Source organism: Chaetodon trifascialis, chromosome 7 (assembly GCF_039877785.1).
Source record: "Chaetodon trifascialis isolate fChaTrf1 chromosome 7, fChaTrf1.hap1, whole genome shotgun sequence".
NCBI lineage: Eukaryota > Metazoa > Chordata > Actinopteri > Chaetodontiformes > Chaetodontidae > Chaetodon > Chaetodon trifascialis.
Window position 1 is genome coordinate 7,461,562 of NC_092062.1, and position 19,182 is coordinate 7,480,743.

Consider the following 19,182-nt stretch of genomic DNA (forward strand, 5'->3'; position numbering starts at 1 on the left):
CTTGCTGAATTGTGGAATTTCCTTTGGACAGGGAATGAAATCTCATACCCAAATGGCTCCCCCGCGAAGGACACTGACCATCTGTGTTATCAGCTAGAGCTCGATATGAAACACCTTCCACTATTGAAAAACCCTGTAACATCAAAAGGATAAAAGGGAGGAGAAATTCCTGAAGGAATGAAAAAAAAAGCACGTTCAAAGTGAACAGTTTTTGTTTGCCATGTTTGGCCTCAGCAAGTGTGTGTGTGTGCTTGATGTGTCTGAGCTCCGTCCTCGCAATGACCTGACAGCTGCTGCTTGGTGACACAAGAACAAACGAATGAACACAAGACTTAAATCTGGATACAGCATCTGAATTTTGTGAGCGTTATAACAGACTACTACTTTTACCACAAACAGTTTAAGTCAGTCATCCAGCCAGCAAATCACACGAGCAGAGAAAAGCAGCCACTGCTTAGACTGGGAACACTTTTACTGCACAAAGGTCCAAATAAGTGGCACCCTGTAGTTTAACTGTACAGTGCTCGTACTTGTCTCCAGAGAACTGCCTTCAGTGAGCGTCAGGGAGAAAACACACTGAATTTGCCTTCGATACAGAGACAACTCCGAGAGAAGTGAGTGGGAAGGCAGGAAGCCAGCACAGAACAGCCGGCAAGGTCTCATCATGGTGTTACAGTGTGGACACAACCACCAAAATGACTCAGCAAGGTTGCACTGGGCGTGCAGGAAATTGCACTACAGCGAATGGTCCAGAACAGTTTGCTCTGCTAACTTCACTCCTCTTCTTGCATCTCCTCATTTTCCATCTCTCCTCCGCACTTAAGCTGTCACACTAAAGATTGAGAGGGATTGGGACAGCTAACATCTTCCTTAAGGATCATGAGTGTCACCACAATTTTAAAAGCAGATACAGTACTAGACATCTTTGGTTATATCATAGGAATTATTGCTGAGTTTTTCCCCCACAAAACATATACTTACACAACACATCACCTATTCCCCTTCACTCTCTTCCCCTCTAAACCCAAACTCTTTTCCCCACTGCTCTTTTTCTAACCTGCCAGCACACGGACCAGATGTGCAAATGTTTCTCCATGTTGCTATTCAAGGCCTGTTCCAAGAGAAAGGCAGAGTGAGGGGAGAGGAATATTTGACTTCACTCCACGGGAGACCAGTTTCATAAATTTTGGCGGCTACACAACGGTGAAAAAGGTAGCTTGGCTGGGTTGGCCGAGGGAGAATGTTGACGGCATACCAAACAACATGATCCTAATGAGTTGGAAAATCCCTGGCCCTCCAGAGGACTGTCCAGATGCTACCGTCATGAGAAACGCTACTGTTTTATTGAATTCAGGCTCCCCTCCCTTTCTTTAACAAGGGGCAAAATTTATTATTTGACCATTAAGGCATCCTAGGCGACATGAAGCATAAAACTGTTTCAGAGTTAATTTGCCCTTGGCTGCAGGTCCCGTACCCCACACTGGGCACAAGACAAGTTGACATTTATGCCAAAGTGTCTCGTGTGAACGTGTATATTGGGAGCGCTATGATATGTGCTTGCACCCCTAGTATAAGGTCTGTAGCTTATTTGCCCATAGCTCACTAGCTACTATCAGGTTGACTTGTTTTGGGCAAATGATAGTCTGGCACATGATGTGCTGAGCCCTGAGAAATAACTGTAAAATTTTTCATAAGAGTCAAATCACTTTAAGCTTCAGCCAGTGTCATATATCTCTCTTGACAATTTACTGGTACTGAGAAACAAGCTTTATTTTATGGAGAACTAAACAAACAAAGGACATTAAATGCACTTTATGGGAAAAGGGAGATTTCAATAAATCAACTACAATGATGAATGCATTAACATCTAATACAATAGTCTAAAAGAGACCAGATGAGCACAGTGATGTAGTTCACTCTTTGTTCTATGACTCTTCATGGTTGAAATACAGAGTGAGCCGCTAAAGGACGCATTAATCTTCTGTGTGGGTACTTTTTCATTTTGCCAAGTGACTAAGTTGCCATTGCAGAATTACAATGGCTACCCTACAATAACAACTGCGTTATGAAAACAGCGGCAAAAACACAAAGAACCTATTGCCATGCTGAGCAATTCTAAACACATGCACTGGATAGAGAGCCTGTGCTCCTCTGCGATAAACCTACCCTCTTCTCTTCACATACCTGGTCTGTTGGATGGAAACGCAAAACCAATCGTCAAGGTTCATTTCACTCTCACACTCACACACGTGAAAAATAGAAAGACAGTTCACATACAAGTGAATGTGAATGCAGGGAAGATACTGGGAAAGTGAAAGAGTCAAAGAGATTCTCAGACTGCTCTTACACTATGATCGCTCTGCTGTCGCTGCTCAGAGATCAGCAGAAAAAGACGTACATCATTACCCTGGTAAGGTATCAGACACTCATGACATGGACTATTGTGTACAAAGGATGTGCTGAGAACGAACAGGCAAGCTCATCAAACTAGGTCTGTTGTAGGATGTGCTGTTTACCTGGAGCTTTGTACACCTCATTGAGCAGACTTTCGCTGAGCGTCAATGGGGCTCCGCTGGCTACGCTGTGGGTCCAGCTCTGACAGATCGCTTGGAGCAGAACTGTCTGGGCTCTTGTGGCCTGTACAGTGAAGTGGGGAAGCTCAAAAATACACTCTGTGGTGGGGACCGAAGACCTTTTGCTCCTGCAAGAGAGGGACATGAGACAAAGGAAGACAGGGTTAGACAGAGTAAAGCACATGGGGAGAAAAAGAGACAGAGAGAGAAAGAGTGAGGACACAGTGACAATAATAAATGAAAGCATGGAGAGTTGCACTTAAGCGCCAATATACACTTAATGAAATAGACACCGGTGGAAACAAATGGCTCACGACTTCAACGAATCCATCAATATCACATCGCAATATAAAACAGCTCATTGATAGCATGAGAGGCCAAATAGGTAGAACTACATTCCAACAGCAAGTTGAAGAAGCACCAAGTGGAAGCCAAGCTTTCCTTAGTTACTTGGCAGGTAGGTGTAGTTTGCCTCCTTGCCGCCGACCCTTCTCTCCCCTCCGTCAAAACTGTGATGATGATTTATGTGAGGAGATGTACAGCCCAGAAACCTGACCCTGAAAAGAATCTTTACTCATTTAACATTTCATCTGTCTCCAAGAGTGTGGAGGGAGAGAGTCTGTGTGAGTGTGAGCATGAGTGTGTGTGTATGACAAGCTGATGAGTTGAGCGTTCAGGAGAATGAGGTAACAGCACAGTCGGATGGAGTCCTCCAGGCCCCTGTCCATCAGAGCCTCAGTGGGCCATGCACTCATTTATCATCTGACACACACACACACACACACACACACACACACACACACACACACACACACACACACACACACACACACACACACTTCACAAACTCGCTTTTTTTCACCAGTTCTTCAACTCCTCCTTTGTAGTATTTGCCACACTATTCACTCTGTAATTGCTCAGTCAAAGCCTAAAGCATTTAAACGCACATCTCCGATACCACGCAACTGTCCTGACACACATACATTGCCCTTTAAATCCCCGAATCAGGTTTCTGAACTCTTGTTCTATCCAGGCTGTGAAGTCATCCATCCATGACATCAGCAAACAGCAGGAGGAGGGATTCCCCAACAGACATACACACACACAGACCAACCAAGGTGTGGCATTTAACACACTGCTGAGACTGATGCAGCACTTGTCATCATCACGACTACTGATCTCCTCTTCACATCTCACTCTCTCTCTTTCTCTCTCTCTCCCATCCCTCCATCCATCCCTCTTAGTCCCCTGGAACCTCCGCTCACTGGAAAAACACCCAGGGAGCCCGAACTAAACACTTCAAAACAAGTCTGTTTGGTTCCACTTCTGTTTTCCTCTCTCCTGTGCTATGAGGTTCTTCATTTAGGTTTTTCAGGACTTCCAGTGCCTCCTGCCTAGATACACATTTTCTTTTTGAGGAGGGTGTGTGTGTGTGTGTGTGTGCGTGCGTGCACACGTGCCTGCTTGACTACGTATTGTAATGGAAGCAAAGAGGCGCTTCCCTCTGAGCGGCACTTTCGGTGAAAATAGAACCGCGACTAATTCCAGGGATGGCTGCGGCGTGTCAGGAACGAGCATCACAGTTCATTTAATCACACATCCATTTTGGTCTGGTCCCAGTTCAGAGTGTGGGATATGTCACGAGGTCTCTCCCTCCGCTCAGCAGCTCTGCAATCGTTTAACTCCTCTGCTTCCCTCCCTCTCCCTCTCTCTGTGTCTCTTTATCTTTCCCTTTATTCTGCTCCTGGGTGGTTCAGCAGGGTGACATGAGCTGTTAGCTGCACACAGGCAGGCCCAGAGTTCTTAACCGCCTGCTGTCTCAGGGGGAACCTACTATGAGACCGAAAGCGAGAGAAAGAGAGTTCGATAAAGAGAGATGTAAGAGCACAGGAAAAACAAAGGCAGTAAAAGAGCGAAACTCCAAACCTGACAGGGTCAATGAGTTTACCTTGACAGCACACATATACATTCTGAATTCCCTGGCAACATATGGTGCATTTGGCACCAAGACGAACCATGCAATGCCATGCTCCTCTACTCTTCACTACTGTTGCATGCTATACAGCAAGACATCAATCAAGTCGATTTTCATGTGTGTTTTCATGTGCCTGTGTGTGTGTGTGTGTGTGTGTGTGTGTGTGTGTGTGTGTGTGTGTGTGTGTGTGTGTGTGTGTGTGTACACATAGCTCGATATTGCTGCGGAACAAAAGAAAGTGAAGGGGACCCAGCAACAACAATGTCCCCACATGCAGAGCAAATGTGCCTGCAAAGCCACTTCAATGGGAGGACTGGCACGGGATGAAAGTTCGTTGGCTTATTCGAGTGTTTATAGCGTTTCAGGGGAGCTGTCATGTGCATGTGGTCGTCTAAAACTTTAATTATGCACCTGTTTTTATTATATTATGCCCAATTCTTTGCAAACAGCAACTTGGATCTTGGAGCTAAATGAGAAGCAGAAACTCTCATTAGGGTGTTTTGGGAATGCTGGATGTGAGGACAGCCAGACACTCATCGGATTTCATTAAGTAGCTGGCACAGGCTGTGTTTCTTGCTGCAACATGGTAAACAGCTTTCTGGCAGGCAGCTCTTTCACTGTTACCACAGGCCTTAAAGGAAACAAAAGTGTCTCTGAGGTAAAAACAGCAGTATTAATACCTGCAGCATCAACAGTAACAAATGGCTACACTAAAACATATCTCAGAACTTAAAACACAAATGCATGGGACAACTCACAAAATGCTATTTACTACTTTAGTGCGGAATCCATATTTGAAACTGAGTCTAGCCTGGGGAGCAAAGCTCATTAAAACATACTTCTACTCGTATAATGTGGAGACCCACCAGAAGTGGGCCCACAACCCATTTTGGATCCTGACTCATAATTTAACAAATCAGATCCTTGGCTTGAACTTCAGTGCCTCATTGAATAGGCTGTCTCTGACCTCACAGTAGTCCTTTAAGTCAATAACTTTTTTATTAAAACACAGAGGCCACCAGGAATATGTTAAAAGGAAATCAAAATTAGTCAGGAGCTATGAAAAATTAGGTGTTTCAATTTCAGCCAATGAAATATGCTTTCCTCTGGTGTATTTCAACAACATTAGGCCTCATTTCCCGACCTGTCCCCTGTTGGTGCTGTGACTGAGTGACGAAGAACTAGACCCGGGCTAGGACAGGCAAGCTGGCGGACTTGCTGACTGCTTGGCTGGGTAACTGGCTGGCTGGCACAAAGTCTTTCTGTCCAGTGTCCCTGTCAAAATCAGGCAAAACAGGGCATGGTGTTGTGCAGGGGGTGTGAGTCAGAGTCATGAGTACCATACCAGCTGTGGTGCTCTTTGCCTAGACTGTTTCCTCTGTGTTCATGCTCAAATGCAGACATGAAGCAGAGACAGCAAATTATTTTTAGTCATTAAAGTGAATGAGTGAAATCTAACAGTCAGTTGACTTTACAGAGGAGCCTCACAAAATATTTTTTGTTAGCTCCAAACATGGCTCGGGGCCATCTACTGATGTGGTGCCATCATTAGCGTAAGGTATCCCTACCTAAGCCTAAGCTTCCATTTAAGTAGCCTCTGGGTAACCCTGTGTCTGTACCACGCCCTTTTCACATCATAATAGCTGAGATCCATTCAGACCATTGGTTCTCAGGCTAATCAGCTTCCTGGTCTGGTCTGACTGTGGTCACAACTATATTTAGACAAATACAGCTGGGGCTCTAGCTAACAGGCTGTGATTGCTGCCTCACAGAGGCCACACACAAGCACATACATGCACACAGACACACAACCGCAGAAATTCACATACCTGTACAGACACAAACAAATGAATGTTGGCCAATATGCACAAACACCTACATGCTAACACATATGCTGTCACAGAGGCACATGTGTATACACACCTGGACACGCATACGTACAAACCAATAACTGCACGTTCATCAGCCAAAGCACGATCAGCAGCAGTAATGAGGCCACAGCTGACATGGTCCCCGCTGCTCTAACAACCTGTAACTGGAAAAATTATAAAACTGCCTGCCAATACTAAAGCCTGACAAGACTGGTCTTGCATGCATGTGTGCATGTAAACTACGCTAAGCACCTACTAGTGAAAGGATGCATGTACTGCAAACTGAGCAGAAAGGGAGAAGGGATAAAAAGAAAGCAAAGAAAAATAGAATCAAACAGTCAGAAAACACAAATAAGAATTAGGGGGGGGGAAGCAAGTACAGGCAAGAGAGGGCAGAGAACACAAACATGCAGGTCATATGTTTTTCTCCAGGTAAAATAATACCTAACGTGGAAAGTCTCATTAAAAAAGCCATCTGTAAAAGCTCCAGTACAAACTCAAGAATACTGAGCTGGTAGGTTGTTGCTTTGTACTTTTACAGACAAAAATAAATGTAGCCTAATTAATGACGGCTGTTGGGTATGTGTCTGTGTGTATGTACAATTAGGCGAGTGTGCTGCTTTAATGTAGATGTCCAGTGATGTGTTGAAATCTGAATATGTTGGAATTAGTGCATGTTCTGACAGAGGACGCTAGAGAGAAAGCCATCGTAAAGCACACTAATACGCCTGAACTGCACGGCCAAATGCGGTCAGCAAATTCTTTTTTTAAGATCAGCATCTTGCCGTGATTGAAGGAATATCGCCAAGAGCAGCTGGTCCTAATGGTTTACACAGTGTCCCAGAATACAAGCTTGGAACCTGCGCACACTTTCCAGAATGTTCATTTTTGTTATTACTCATATCCTGTACAGTACCAAAAATCAGTTTCCTCACTCTTTCCAAAATACAGTGACACAGCCAGCTGTGGGGGCTGGGGGGGGATGTGGAGCAAGGTGTCTGTTCCGTCGATGGACCACAGAGAATGAGGGAGGAACGCTCACATAAACACGCATTCTCTGACACAGGTGGATTCTGTTTGTAATGGGAGCTAAATGGGAAATTCCACAGAACTGGAACATGATACTCCAATAAACTGTTAAAAGTTAAAAGTCAGTGGAAGTGCTCAAAAAGATAACGCAGAAAAGATGCAAGGCAGTAAACCAAACAAAAAGTCAACAAGACAGTCAATCACTTTTGACGGCCCCACAATGTGCTACTTTCTCTTGACTTAAACTTATCTGAGTCCACAGCAACCCCAATGTAATCCATTATGGGCTGACATATTTGTCTGATAGATACAACTGATAGCCACCGTCTTGGGACAAATGATAAGTTATCTGAAGTTTCTACAAATCATTCACTGTCACACCCTACCTTAATTAACCAACACAAACATTACCCAACTCAAACAGTTAACAAAATCTTCTGCTGCTATTGTTTTCCAGGTTTTAGAGCTTCTCTGGGAGGGAATCAGACTGAAAATGGAGGGAAGGGAAGACTGACAGCCTGCACCTTTTTTTCTTTGTGGCGCAGATTGATTTGAAGTATTGCAGAATTCCCCATCTCTCCGAGCCAAGGTCACTGACCCCTCTTGAAAATAACCAGAGTGAGTTATGGGCTGCTCTCAAGTCCCCTCTTTTATCTACAAAAGACACACTACAGTGTCTCACAAAGCCTCCAAATGAACATTATAAATCATGCAAGCACTTCACACCGAACAATAACACCTAAGTGGTCAACTTGGGGGATGGGAAAACTGTGGCCAACATGGGGGGTTTGGGAAAACTTGTCATTTTACCACATGGATGTCAAATGGGTTAAATATCTGGCAGTTGAAAAATTAGAAAAAAAATACTATCATAGAAATACTACTACAGCAAAGCCAAGCAATAAATAAATAGAAGGACAATGATGAGAAAACATGTATTATGTGTTTTTGTTCACCATTTCTCATCATGTTCTTTCAAGTAATTTTCTTTCATTGTCTATATTTGGTCGACGGCACTGGTTTGGTGGGATCCTGGTTTGATCCTCTGGTACTGAGAATTTAGCAAATGCTGTTTTCAGCATAAAAGACTCACAGTTGCCATTATGACTTGTCCCCATTGTCTTTTGAATCCGACTAAACTCTGAAAGTGCCACTTGAGCAGGTAATAATGTAGCAATAATAACAATAGACATTATTTGTACAGCTTTCCTATAATAAATGCATGCCAAAGTTAATGACAAGAAGAAATGACATGCACAGAGAGCTTAACATGACAGGCATAGAATTAACATAAAAACACAGATAGAAAATATCAAAAATAAGATGGAAAATAACACCCACATGGTAAAAAAAGATAACAAATAAAGAGGAAAATAGAATACACAGAATGCATAACACAGGATGTAAAATAAAATCCAGTGAATAATAATAAACACCTGAATAAAGGGGCGGAGTGGATAAGTGATCTACAGAGAGGATTGTCCAGGTTCATTTTAAGTTGTCTTAAAACAATCCTTCCAGGACACAGTGAGATTACACATGACCATTTATCAGTGAGAACATGTAGAAAAATCAATACACACTTAAAAATGTGCGTTTTTGTTCTGTAACAGCATCACAATAACTGACAGCCGTTATGCTGACATCAGACTCATATTACATGAATCATCTGATTTTACCTTCAGGTATTATGTCATCCTCACTTCCCACTGGGCCTTCCTCACTGTGTTTTCTTGATGTAAATCTAGTCTTGTGTTGATCTCTCACTGTGATTCTGCTGGTGCAATCAAGTGCTTACAATTTTATTTAATCTCTCAACCACAATCAGTAACGGCACCCATTCTGTAACCTAACCAACCTCTTCAAAGGCTCTGTGCTGGATCTGGGTTTGAGTTAGGAGTAGGCAGGGACTGTATTTGTGGCCACAGCTAGGAGTTTTGTGGTTCCCCTGGGTCAAAGGTGTTCCATGTGTGCATTTCTCAATCATCAGCCCTGAACAGCCCAAACTCTTCATAAAAAGAAACACCTCTCTCTCTCTCTCTCTCTCTCTCTCTCTCTCTCTCTCTCTCTCTCTCTCTCTCTCTCTCTCTCTCTCTCTCTCTCTCTTCTCTCTCTTTCTCTCTCTTCTCTCTCTCTCTCTCTCTCTCTCTCTCTCACTCACTCACGCACACATACACAAGGCCCTCCCCTTCCTCCCATCTGGAGCACCCCTGCCCCAAAACACACACATATGTGCACAGCTTCACACACACACATGAACACGCACACACTGAGATCCTTCTCAGGAGAGGGCTTCATTACACAGGGATTACTAAAAGAAATGTTTTAATCAAGTTGTGCAGACAGCTGCAGACCGCAAGGCGAGAAAATGGCAATGACGTGGTTCATCAGGCGTTAAAGGAAAACACATCAAGAGGCCTGTGTGTGTGTGTGTGTGTGTGTGTGTGTGTGTGTGTGTGTGTGTGTGTGTGTGTGTGTGTGTGTGTGTGTGTGTGTGTGTGTGTGTGAGAGTGTGTGTGTGTGTGTGTGTGTGTGTGTGTGTGTGTGTGTGTGTGTGTGTGTGTGTACCCGTGTGTCTGTGTGTGCATGTCGCTTCCTGCCTCTGTCCAACATGTCCAGCTGTGGAGGACATGCGGTTCCTTATAAGGACACACAGAGAAAGGAGGCCTCTGTCCAGAGACTACAGGCCTAATATCATATTTATACTTTCTGATTTTGCAGCAGACTTTTGTACATCCCGTTGCCATAACAACAAAAGCAGTAGGAAGCATCAGCTGCCCTTCATTTTGATCCAGAGTAGTTAGTATTATTCTCTCAAGGGCTTTGACCTTCACCCAGACGGTCAACAGAAGAGCACGCAAGGTTGCCAGTTAAATTCTTTAACTAATTTTTTTATTATGGTGACACTAATGTTTCTTGTAACTGATTATAAACTGCAGAATTTTCTTTAAGCGGTGAAAAATGGATGGGTTTGTCTCTGGGAAGCGATGGAGTGAGACTGAGGCCTCGTGGGGAGGAGAGGACAGTGGAATGCACACCACAGTAGATGATAATCCACTCAGAGCTGATAATCCATCTACCCTTCCCTATTTCCCACTGTTTTCCCTCCCTCAAGCTTCAGTTCCTCAGATGACTAATTCAGGCATTAATAGAGTCTTTCAGTCAGCTGAAAACATCTACAGCTGCTCCTGAATTCACTATCTTAGCTCTAACCTACACGTCTAAATCATGGTATAGTTAAAAGTCAACAGATATTCTTGGACTGCAAGAATATTGCCTCTTGAAAATATTACAGCCTTCAATATACACTTTAGGGCTGAGTTAAAACCTATGTTGATTTAAGCTACCAAATGACACTTGTAATCATGAGGGCAAGTAAACAGCTTCCACAGCAGCGTGACTATGGTTTCTGACTCTGAACGCTGAGGCAGAGAAGCTTCCATCACAAGTGACACGTCAATCAGTGAGAGCACAAGCCTCCCACTTGCTGATGCCATTTCCTTCATACAAGGCTCCTCAATACGTCCATTGATCTCTGTCAGCCATAAAACCAAATAAAACTGTCTGACACCAGATGTAGAAGAGAAAAAAAAATCCTGAGCACAAAGCTGGCCAAAATAGTTTATAGACTGTGCCACACGAAATATGATGTTTTACCTTACAGCTCAATCCTTTGCACTCCTGTGCTTCAGAGTGAAAAGTGGAACAATATTACATCATATGCCATTCCAGGGTTTTAATACACACCTGTTAATACATAAAGCCTACTTGTTGCAGTGTGTGCCTACATCCCGTCTTTCTCAAAACATTCCCATGTTTCTTCAAGAACAGGGAAGGGCCGAGTTCATGCGTTGCCGTGTTCGACTAAATGAATTGCCTGCTTCTCTTATGGCCTCCGAACCACAACTCAAAGCAGAGCATGACCACAGCAACCACACATTGATTTAAGGTCATTCAATTATCCTTCAGCATAACGGCTCTCAGTAACTTTAACCCGGCCTACACGGACCTCTCAGTTAAGACCTTGATGAGCAATACAAGCGATTACTTCATTACAAAATCAACACTAATCAAAGTTTGGTTGAGGGGCACGACGGTTGACGCAGAAGCGGCGTGTGTGACATCATTCACAAGATCTCTGTCATAAGTCATATAAATGTATACTCAGTGCACAGAAATGGACTTTTCCATCTAACAGCCACTCCCAAATCAGTTTTCATCGGCCAAAATGATTATTCCAATTCCACTTGTTAATGGTATTGCCTGCCAAAATGGCCAGTAGACAAATGTAACAGCCACAGTCAATGTTCTCACCAGTGAATGCTGTTCATGTATATTTGCTAAATTTGACTTGGATCTCTATGGCTCACCAGTGAAGGACACAGAAAGCATTTGTCCTCCTGTTCTTGGCTGTGCTTGGAGACATAGACCAGGAGCAGCTTGCTATGACTAACTATGAACAGGAGTAATGAGGCATTACAATCACACCAGAAGCTTCATGCCTCAGATGCCTCAAGCAGCCTTCATAAATCACAACATGAGCTAATCTAGAGTCTAGACTACTGGTCCAGACATAGTAATGGACTTCTCAACTTCACATAAAAAATCCTAACAGGTAGTGCTAAAAACTGAACTTACCATTGACAACATAATAGAGTTAGATTAATAATTAGATATCAAGGGAGAGCCAACATTCTTTTCTATTCAGACACATTTGCAAGGCAAGTCAGCTTTCTGTGGCTATATAACATGCACCTGTAATGCCACATGTTTGAAAAAACGATCCCCTCAGAAATAGCTGAGCGAGGAATAGGGGCTGCTAAAAACGCCACATAAAAGCTGGCATGGGGCTGAATTACGACCTGCAATGTGACGAGCCACACTAGGCTGCTGCTGGTTTGTTGGTTGGTTGGTGGGCCCCGGCCTTGGCCTGCCTCCATATGCTGCTGCCGTCAGGTGGCCCTGCATAAGGAATATTATATGGTGTGAGCGAAAGTGTGTGTGTACATCTGTGTTCATGTGTCTGAGTGAGAGAGTGAGTTTTTGGGGAGATCGATGCAGGTGGCACTTCTAACATCCCCTCCCTACTGCTACCTCCCTCCCTCTCCGTTCTTTCTTTTTCTGCTTTTTTGCAGGCACAGATTTTATCTGGGATAACAGGTTTAACAGCCAGACCAATTGAGAGTCTCTGTAGAGTCCCTGTGAAGTTGCCGGCCCCATACATTGCCTTTCATTAGGGATAAGTACAGCCTGATGCCCCACAGCTGCACTTTAATTCAGTGGGAGTGAAAGTTCATTTCAGAGGATTTGGACTTTTTGCTGACCAAATGACTGCTCACTTCGTACATGGTAGCAAATTAAGAGGGAAGACTCTGACCAATATTTTTCAGTAGCAATCTTTGTTTACTATCCCAGCTCCACTGCAACGTGTTCTTTTTGAATTTCAGCAAATACTATTTCAGTTTTGTATGTCAGTGACCAACATTTTCTTTATGATTTATTCATATTATTTTTGTTTTATTCCAAATAATTTCTAGCTGTTTTTTCTTTGCATAGCATTCTATTTGGCATTCAAAAATCAGTGTTGATAATTTGATGACAGTGGTAACTGATTTAAACTGTTAAATGATTTTATAGAATGCAGTGTTAAGCAATTATAAAATCTGTAATTTGATAGAATAGTGTAGTGCCGTTACTTGCCAGGATCTGTTAAAGAGTTTTATTAAGTATTTATATTTGACAAGATATTCATACTAAACTGTACAATGGTTCAAAAATATACATGAATTGGATGGACTGCCATCAAATTTGGTACAGCTATCCATAGTGTCCGGACGATGTGACTATGGTTAGATCTTAACTATTCCTCTCGCAACCCTCTTAGCCTTGTTTTATCCCACAGAAGCTGCAGATATTTTTGTGCACAAACTGGAAAACAGAAAGAAGCAAAAGTCTTCAGCACTAAATGCTCACCGTGGACTAATTTCCTTACATTATACTGTAGCTACAATACTGCAGTACATTTCAAAATTGGTAAAAGCCCCTTTAAGTCGTAGTTCTTCAGATGATCAGAGTTAGCAGCGCTTTTTTTGAAGAGACCTTGTCTCTGTGCCTTAATTGGCACCTTCTGTCAGAATCTACCTCCATACCCAGCCTAAGAACCAGTGACAGTGATCAAGAGAAGCTCAGCTTACTGTTTAACAACAGCGCTAGCTTACACTGATCTTCAGTTATATATTAGCCATAGCGATGCCTGGACACAATGTCACCGGGTGCCAGTCTCGAGAATCAACTTTATTATAGTCAGAGCGTCCAAATGGCCCATTTCAGATAGTTGTGCAGTTTCCACCCTCTAAAGTTTATTCCCTCATCTCCACACAGGAACAACATGGGTTGCATTACGTCATTTGAGGTAATTTAAACGAAGGCCAGGAGGTTAAAACGTTACCACTGAGCTGAGGTGCCCTTACAAGGGCATTTTCAAAAATGCTGGCAGAGAAGGTTCCATCAGAAACCCGAAGTTACTCCAACCTAAAAATAGATTACTCACTTTCAAGTGATTAAAAAGAAGAGATTGTTGTCAGAGGATTGTTAGTATATTGGTTTGACTGCTCGCTTGTAGGGGGATCTTTTCATTTCTTCAAAAAAATGCAATATGAGGAACCACAAGGTCAGAGTCTGCAATTACTCTGGAGCAACTACCTTTACTTAAAACATCTTTTTGCTTAAAAAGAGGGGAAAAAAAGAAATTTCAGTCTAATTGGATACATCCAAGGTCTCACATACAATACGAAATGCCCAGTAAAATCCACGGCTGGCAGGGAGAAGATGTCAAGGCAGTGTACTTTCCCCAGTGAAAGCCCCATGCTGCCCACTGTGAGAAGCCGGAGCCTTTGTGGTTAGACTGAAGGAAACATGAGCTACAGCATGCACTGTGTGCCAACTCCTCAGGAGAGGTGCCGGGTCTTCACAGACGCCCAGTGCCTCTCCAAATCCCCCATGATCACCTGGCAGTCATATGCGCTTGGTTAAGCAGGAGCTGGCTGCACAATGACAAACATGTTTGTGTGCGCGTGCATGCGTGTGAGAGAGAGACGGGGAAAACAGGCAAGGGATGCAAAATGTGTGCGTATGACATCACCTTCTGTACGTCACTGCTCCAAGCTACACTTCTCTCCCGTCAGTCATCATTTACTTTTATAGAGTCCACAGGGAGACAGATCTAAAGCTATCTTTCATATTGGTAATGGAAAAGCTGATCCAACAATCTGCGTAACAAAACTGCAGGCTGACAAAGAAAGTAGAAACTGTTCTTTTTCTAAGCGCACTCTCTCACTGTCTCTCTTCTGCACCTTCACTATGGTCTCATGCTTCCACTTTCTTTCATATTTCCATGAGACTTCAAAAGCTTGCACAGCTCTGCTCAGTGTCTGCTCAGAGAACAGAACATCTTGGAAAGGGCTGTTTTTGGAGTTACATCAGCGCTGAGAAGCAGTCCCAAAACAAACATCAATACAGTCAAATTAAATGCTACCACCTGGTGAAGTGCATCTTTTGGCTCCCCCCAGTGTGTCACTCAGCTTTCACCTTCAGGAGAAGAGCCGCCTGTCTGACTGCATGTCTGTCAGCCAGTGCTCAAACACACTGAGAGGAATAAAGTCAACTAAAGTTAAATTGTGCTCTCAGCCTTTCAATTCAATGTCCATGCAGGGTCTTCTCTATTTTTCATCCAATAGGCTAAACTGTGACAACTAACGTCAGCAGAGGACATCAGCACAATAGGAAACAAATACATTTCTTACTATTCACTTATTACAATTGCTGGTTGTCACTGAGCTCCCTGTGTTTCTTTCTATTTCTCCTAACTACTTTCACTACTTCTCTGTCAAACCTGCTCATCATCATTCTTTCAGGAGCAAACTGTCAGGTTGTGTTAATTAGATTTTGACTTCAACATCACACAGGTTAGGAAGTAAGACAGCCATACCTCCCACTTAGACAGAGAGGGTCAAATATGAGTCACTTCAAACCTGAAATGGCAGGTTCAGAAGTCATAACCCTGCACAATACACCCTGTCCCAGTATCATCTACAGGAAAAGACTGACAATGAAGCAAAATGTGAGAAGCGCCTCTAACCTGTCGAAGTATCGGAAATACTTTGAGGAAAGATGAAAATTAGATGGAGTGGAAATAATCCTGTTAAGTGCAGTAGAATTATTTTGGCTATTATGTGTTCACCCATTTTGAGGTATGACTGCAATGCCATCACATAGTCCAACATCATAGTCTAACATCTTCAAAAATCACCAAGATAAGGACACTGGATACTGTTACTGGACACATACATACTGTATCCCATCAAAGGTCTGCCTACAACAAAGAATAACAGAGCACTGTCTTAACGTGTCGTGGAGACTCTGTGAGAGGCTGTCAGTGTTATTTCTAAGGGCTGGTCCAGGCTGAAAGAAAAGCCACAGGAGGGCACTGGTCTGGAAGGCTCTCTGGAGATGAGAAACATCTAGTGATTGTCAGAAAGAAAAATAACATCCGTTTGACATCTGAATCCACTATTTGAGGCAGGCAGGACAGAAAAGGACGTGGGGGTGGGGGCTGGAGATCAAACAAGCAGCTAGCAGTCTCTTATTGGGAGCAGAGAGCACAGGGAATCAGGTTCTGTCTACAGACACACTCAAACACCACAATGAATGAAGGCCTTGTGGTTCCCTATGTGGCCAGCTAACCACTGTACAGTAGATGCAATGTTTGCCTGGAGAAGAAGTCAGGAAAAGTCAAAACCATCTGCAGCTCTTTGACATGTTTAAATCTAAACTAATGGGGGGAAATCGATTCCCAAGCTAGTGCTCTCGCACAGGTTTCCTGCTTTAATAGGCACTTTGACTGCAAGGTGTGAGAGAGGGCACAGGGTGTGTGTGTGTGTGTGTGTGTGTGTGTGTGTGTGTGTGTGTGTGTGTGTGTGTGTGTGTGTGTGTGTGTGTGTGTGTGTGTGTGTGTGTGTGTGTGTGTGTGTGTGTGTGTGTGTGTGTGTGTGTGTGTGCTTGCATCAAGGGTTTTCCAGATGATGATTGATGATTACTGAACATGTATGATGGAGTGAATTGTGTTTCCAACACATCTCGATATATCAAAAGCTGAAAGATTCATATATTTGTTGCTCTATCAAACAGATGTGATACAAAGTCATTTCAGTGAGCTGAGGGCAAATGGAAGACAGGACATAACCTCATTCATTCATTCATTCATTCATTTTACATACAAACCAGACAGGGTGCAAGAAGAATGTTCATTGCAACATTTTCACAGAGAAAAGTAAAGCCAAGCCATGATGTAAACACCACACACAGATCCATACAGAAAACCTACCATTCATCCTCTAAAATTCTTTTTCTTTTTCTCTCCCTCTCCTCCTTTGTCCCATCCGTCCTCCCTGCAATCCCACAAAACCGTCCCATTTATACTTTTTCTCCATCATCACCTCTTCCTCTCTACTTATCTTCCACCTTCTTGTCTATTCTCGTCCTCTTCTCTCTCCATTCTGTCCACAATTGGCTGTCTACAGTCTCCACACTGGGGTGCTTATTAGTGTAATTCCTGTCCCTTCCCATTTCTCCTTCTTCTCTTCTATTTTCATTGTGTTTTGAGAACTTCGACACTTAAAAACTCCAGATTTATCTCTTGTCCATCTCTCTCAAATCCTCCATTTGTCCGACTGTTCCACCTCCAAACGCTTACTCCTGTCTTTCCCCTTCTTGTCCTCTCTTCAACTCCTAACCTCTCTTCACCTCTCCAAGGGACATCCCCAATGAGTCATTCTCTGTCTGGTATAAGGACAGGGATATTGCACTATGTTTTTTCATCTCTGCGTTGTGTTATTTTCCTCTCCTTGTGCATCAAACCATCTGAGAAATTGCTGCAGTTGTTACTCGATGACTCTGTTTTTCTCTTTTCCCCACAGACCGCTGAAGAAGTGGCTCATCCATCACTTTAAACACAATCTGATGCACTACCCACAAAAGGCTGCAGTCCTCTTCATAAAGCACAATACACGGGCCTGACAGCACACATACACATACACGCACACACAAAGACACTGCATACAGACAGCCAAGTATGCATATAAACAGTCCCAAACATATACACATAGGTGGTGCACACCCAAACCTCTATGAAACCACAAAAAAAAAATCCATGTATATTTGAGCCCTTCATTTTGGTTTGCATCTTGAGTTGAATTGATGGGTGATCCCTTCAGTCATTACACAATGACATTACATATGCAGTGACGGTAGGAATGTGTTGATGGTAATCACCTTGTGCTGCAAGTAATTACCTGTTCAATTGTACACCACACCTGGATGAACTGGTCAGTACTCCGGTGCTCAGCCTGTAGTCTGCACACCAGACTTTTAAGATGCTCGACATTTATAACGTAGAGTGAAACCATTTTTGGAGGCTACGTCCGGAGATGATAGGATATTTTTACTTGTACCAAACACAAACACAATTTCCCCAGGAAGATCAAAATAATGGTTTCTGTTGTGTCAGCACCAGACAGTCATTTGTGTTGTGCTTCAAGAGACAATCTGACACTAAGTTAAGTACAAACAAAACAAATACTAGATCAATTTAGACAGAGCAAAACTACTAAGTATGAAATGAATATGATGGAGGATGGGCCGTCACTTCCCTGGGCAACACTTCATTCCCCATCATTTTAAAGGGAAAAAGATTAAATGACAAATGTCTATAACAATTTGAGGTCACAGTGTTAATATTTTTTCTCCATTTAGCTTTAAAATCAATTACAGTTACTGAGTTAAACAGATCGTACTCATTCAAATTTCCATCCATATTAGAACTGATGGAAACTCACCAGCATGAGGGCATCTGGATTAGCTTCCCATAGAGTGCAGTGCTGAAGGAAGGGATGATGGGGATGAGAGGAAGGAAACCCCCTGTACTGTCCTGGCATGTCAAGCCTGCCTGGAACCCAAACACCTGGAAAGAAAGACAGAAAGAAAGGGAGAGGGTGTGCGACAGATGGTGGGAGGGAGAGAGGGGAAGGGGAAGACAAGGGAGGAAAAGAAGCAGACACGGAAATTCAGCAATGTATAGATGAAACCATTTACAGGATCCACAGGCAAAAAAGCCAGCTCTCACTGAGTTCACACAGTTTTATAAAAGGAAACCACAGACGTACACAGCCAGCGCTGTCATTCTCTCATCTCAACAGACCTGTAGCAGCCCAAATACGCACTCTAACAGGCCCTGGCAAAATCATCTCATCATTGTTTACTGTACAAACTGCTGTCAGCAAGTTCATCTTAGTCTGGAAGGCACTGTTAGAAATATTCCTATGCTGAATCATCAAGAAAATGCATGTATGTGCACTCAGTGTATGTTAGACAACTACAGACAGCTCCAACTTTTTTTTCCAGCAATAGTTTTTCAAGGCAAAATTGATTACATGGCAGAAGTGACGTGAGCACTGTACTGTGATTTAATGAGGACACACATTACTGAGTCTTGAATACACTGGGTCTGGCTAAAACATTTGTGGGTAGTTTGTGCAGTTCACCGTCACCAATACGTTTGCCAGCCAACAGTAAACAGAGAAAGTGGTGTTTTTCAGTGACCAAGCTAGTATCAAAGCTCCCGCCACATAATCAGGCATATAACGTACTGCAACCTCAACGTTTACATACTGCTAATAGT

At 43.1% G+C, this 19,182-nt stretch overlaps 1 protein-coding gene across 3 annotated transcripts in view; it reads right to left on the bottom strand.

Moving 5' to 3' along the window:
• The window catches only part of LOC139333438 (intermembrane lipid transfer protein VPS13B-like), a 319,141-nt gene that overhangs the window by 242,837 nt on the left and 57,122 nt on the right, over positions 1–19,182 (bottom strand). For all 3 annotated transcript variants that reach the window (XM_070965843.1, XM_070965844.1, XM_070965845.1), the window contains 2 exons: positions 18,341–18,465; positions 2,517–2,701 (listed from right to left, as the gene is read on the bottom strand). In XM_070965843.1, coding sequence (XP_070821944.1) covers positions 2,517–2,701; positions 18,341–18,465 — 310 coding nt within the window. The remainder of the gene's footprint in view (positions 1–2,516; positions 2,702–18,340; positions 18,466–19,182) is intronic.